Genomic DNA, 4,079 nt, shown 5'->3' with positions numbered 1-4,079 from the left:
GGATTTTAAGTCCCAAATGAATTAAATCCTCTTCCGAGATTAAATGTTTGTCTGGTCTCTATAAAGTAGCGCTTCGGGGAGCCACCTGCTGAGTGCAGTGACCCACTTCTCTGCATCTTGGTTTTAGGCTGGTTTTTAGCTCTCTCTCTCACACACACGGTCAAATAAACAACTATGTCCAGTTGATTACATACAATCACTCTACATTTACATATGTACACACATCCTGCTTAATGCATACATGTCTTCCACAGCTGGATACATCCCTGCTCCCAAAGGAGAAAGACAGTGACAGATGCTGAATGTGTTTGCTCTAAGACTAATAACTGTGTTTTGTTAAGCCTGTCCTCCTTTAAAATGTCTGCCTGGCAGCTCCTGTTTTTGCTCAGAGAAGAGAGAAAGGCGGCGACTGAGAGAAAGAGGCCCAGAGAGAGGGATGCATGCCTTTTGTGCGCGTTCCCAACCTCACATACACACACAAATACACCCATCCTGACACCAAAACACACACCCACATACACACACATCACATTGGAAAGGTATGCTCACAGTTACACAAAAACGATTTGACCGTGACCATACTTGACGAGTGTTTACAATATTTTCTATCACTTATAATTATTACCTAGCATGTTCTGTCTCAGTTGGCTTGATTTTCTCAGTGACAGATGTTGTTCTTTTCCTTTTTTACATACAGTGGCTACAAAAAGTATTTTAACAAGAATATTAAATATTTAGTATTTAATGCAATGGATTTTTTTAGTTTTAGACAGACATAGACATAATACTTGTTTATTTATGGTTTAGAAAAAAAAGAATGAGCCAAATGGTAAACAAAATTATATTAGTAAAATACAAAACTAATTATTTCAAAACAAGACTAATTAAGAAAAATACTAATTAAGAATATTATGGTCTGCAGTCTGCCTGTTGTAAATGAAACTATCTATCAGTCATGATGTTATGCAAGCCAGGTCAGATATTGGATGAGCCGCCTCCTCTGCCGTCCAATCAGAACTGAGATCCACAGAATTTCCTTGTTTTTAACAAGCCCTTGAAAAGTGCAAAGAGCAAAAGTTTTCTCTCCTCTTCTCGTCCTCATCTTCCTTTCCCTTTCTCTGTTTGCAATAAGACAGCTCATAGCCACCCGCTGAGTCTTTCATCGTCTCCCAGCGCTCTACAGCACGTCTCCTCCTCTCTCTCCCTCCACTTTCTTTAAAAGCGTATCGTCTCTTTTCAAAGACGCTTGCAGTTCCAGCTCCATGCAGTCAGCTGTCAGAAACACACATGCTCAAATGCACACACTCATGCACATACACGCTCAAAGAAGTCTAATTGAAAGTCTTGACTACAGGTAGCTGTGAAGCGGTGCATGCCTCCCTCTGGCTCTCTCAGAGAACAGCGCAGCTGATACAGCTGTAACATGCTTAAAGTCGGTTTCAAACAGGCTCCTAATGTGTGATTTCCTGTTTTGTGCCTGCAGCCCATCAGCAACGCAGACTTTATAGTCCCTGTGGAGATTGACGGAACAGTTCATCAGGTACCGTGCAAATGGGTTCAAATGTGGCCATGGGTAAATGTTCACACTTTGTCGGCAACGGATTATTAACAAAGCTCCTCGCCCCCTTTGAATCTGGACTGTGTTTTTTGTCTTGCAATGTCACCATAACCTTGACAAGCCATGTCATAAATTTAAATGATAGGAATATTACGGGTTCCATACAAGTTAAGCTCTATTAACAGCATTTGTGGTATAACAAAAACAAATATATTTTGACTTGTCCTTTGTTTCCAAATTAAGGTTTACAGTGAGGCAATTACAATGGACATGGTATAAAAATTAGTATAAAATAATTTTATTAAAGTAATAACTAATAATTAAAATAATTCATTTTATTTTACTTGCATTATAAAATGCTAAAGACATGCAATATTTGAGGCGTAAAGCTGCTTAATCCATAATTTTTACAGCTGTTTTGGGGCCCTGGTAAACAAAATTGGAAAATTAGATACATTTGTAAAATTGGAACTTCACACAGAAAATGTTATTTAAGTGATTTTCACATTAAAATCATGTTAACACTTTTGGTTACATCATCTTGTGGCTACTATATTGTAAAAATATAGTAAAAATGATAAAAGTATGGTTAAAAAACAGCAGCTGTGGTTGCCAGATATTTACTGTAAAAATACAATAGCAACTTTTTAGGTTTTACAGATTGAAATTTAATGTACAATAAAAAAGTATACTTTATTAACGGAAATAATGTTACTACATCAAATTAGTAAAGCTGTTTTTTACCTTTTATAATATACTGACAACCAGGCACGTGCACACATAGACATAAAAGGGGGCTTGAGCACCTGCCCTTTTTCTTCCTTGAGAGAAAGTGCCCTTTTTTCTGGGGAGGTTTTTTTTATTTTTGTAATAAATGAATATATGTATATATGTGTGTTTCTGTTTGCACACAGCATTCCCTGTCAAACAAATAAAAAATCAAAATATCGGGCCGAGTCGGGAAATGTTGAGACTCTGTCGAGTTCCGATGCCTTTCACCCCTCCGCGTCTCCGCAGCACAGCAGTGTAGCACACATTCATCGGCGCATCACATCACAGTCACAGTCACAGTCCAGTTGTGTTTGTCTTGGTGTGGAGATGAGTGGTGATGAACAAAAGACTAAGCTACTTGTGCCTCGAATTTACAGCTAATTATCCAAAAGACAAATATAAACGATGAACATTCTTTTTTTACAATACATAATATGACTATATATATATATATATATATATATATAAAATTATATTTAATGCATTTTTCTAGCTAATAAATACTGCTGTGCCACTGTCACAATCCCCATTCATATAGATCACCCACTCCTCCTGCTGGCTATATTATGAACTGATGTGTAAATCAGTTGACTGTGAAAACTGATCTGAAATCAGTACCTTCATTAAATATTTATTTCAGGCAGACATTCAATTACTAAAACATTCACAAATCTGTCAACTGTATTTCTAGACAAACATTCAAACAGTTAACTGAGAAAAATCTTTTTCTTAATGGTTTATCTTGTTTCATATAAAATATGATAAATTTACTTAATAATAAAAAAATTTTTCTGAGACTTTAACTGAGTTTAGTTTTCATACGCTTTTATGCATAAAATGATCTGTAAATTTATGGTTTAGAAAAAAAAGAATGAGCCAAATGGTAAACAAAATTATATTAGTAAAATACAAAAGAGAAAGTGCCCTTTTTTCTGGGGAGGTTTTTTTTATTTTTGTAATAAATGAATATATGTATATATGTGTGTTTCTGTTTGCACACAGCATTCCCTGTCAAACAAATAAAAAATCAAAATATCGGGCCGAGTCGGGAAATGTTGAGACTCTGTCGAGTTCCGATGCCTTTCACCCCTCCGCGTCTCCGCAGCACAGCAGTGTAGCACACATTCATCGGCGCATCACATCACAGTCACAGTCACAGTCCAGTTGTGTTTGTCTTGGTGTGGAGATGAGTGGTGATGAACAAAAGACTAAGCTACTTGTGCCTCGAATTTACAGCTAATTATCCAAAAGACAAATATAGTTAATTTGTCTTGCCAACATCCATGACTCATAAGAGCTACCATGTGTGTTTAGCTGAAGTTCTCCTACGACGAACGTCAAACTGTCTTCGTTTTTCAGAATTAGTGCTAGAGATTTTTTCTAACCGCATAAACTCCGGCACTATTATCCTCCGCTCACAGAATTCATATGATACGCTGCTTTTGCTATGATAAACACCGGTTGTGCTGCTGTTTTCATGTGGGTGTGTAGTGCTGCTTACACTATTCTTCTTAAATACGGCGGTACTGCCGCCATGCATATACTTGTAATGATAGCCATTACAGCCCCCCATGCAATGCAGCTCGCAGTCACTGAACGTGGATGGGTTGATAATGTAAAACTCCGGACAAGTTTTCTTGTGCGCACTCGTTTTTAATGCGTCTTGACTGTCCTACAGTCTGACATTAATAACAAATGAGATCCCACAGTGTGACATGATCATCATGTTCGTACAGTCTGACAAGTACAA

At 37.2% G+C, this 4,079-nt stretch overlaps 1 protein-coding gene across 2 annotated transcripts in view; it reads left to right on the top strand.

Annotated features, from left to right (window-relative positions):
- LOC107670427 (CTD small phosphatase-like protein) overlaps positions 1–4,079 on the top strand; it is a 57,362-nt gene that overhangs the window by 44,757 nt on the left and 8,526 nt on the right. For both annotated transcript variants that reach the window (XM_016463031.1, XM_016463030.1), the window contains one exon: positions 1,484–1,540. In XM_016463031.1, coding sequence (XP_016318517.1) covers positions 1,484–1,540 — 57 coding nt within the window. The remainder of the gene's footprint in view (positions 1–1,483; positions 1,541–4,079) is intronic.

The sequence above is a fragment of the Sinocyclocheilus anshuiensis genome, unplaced genomic scaffold, assembly GCF_001515605.1.
Source record: "Sinocyclocheilus anshuiensis isolate Anshui unplaced genomic scaffold, SAMN03320099.WGS_v1.1 scaffold1177, whole genome shotgun sequence".
NCBI lineage: Eukaryota > Metazoa > Chordata > Actinopteri > Cypriniformes > Cyprinidae > Sinocyclocheilus > Sinocyclocheilus anshuiensis.
This window is presented reverse-complemented; position numbering and strand designations above follow the sequence as displayed.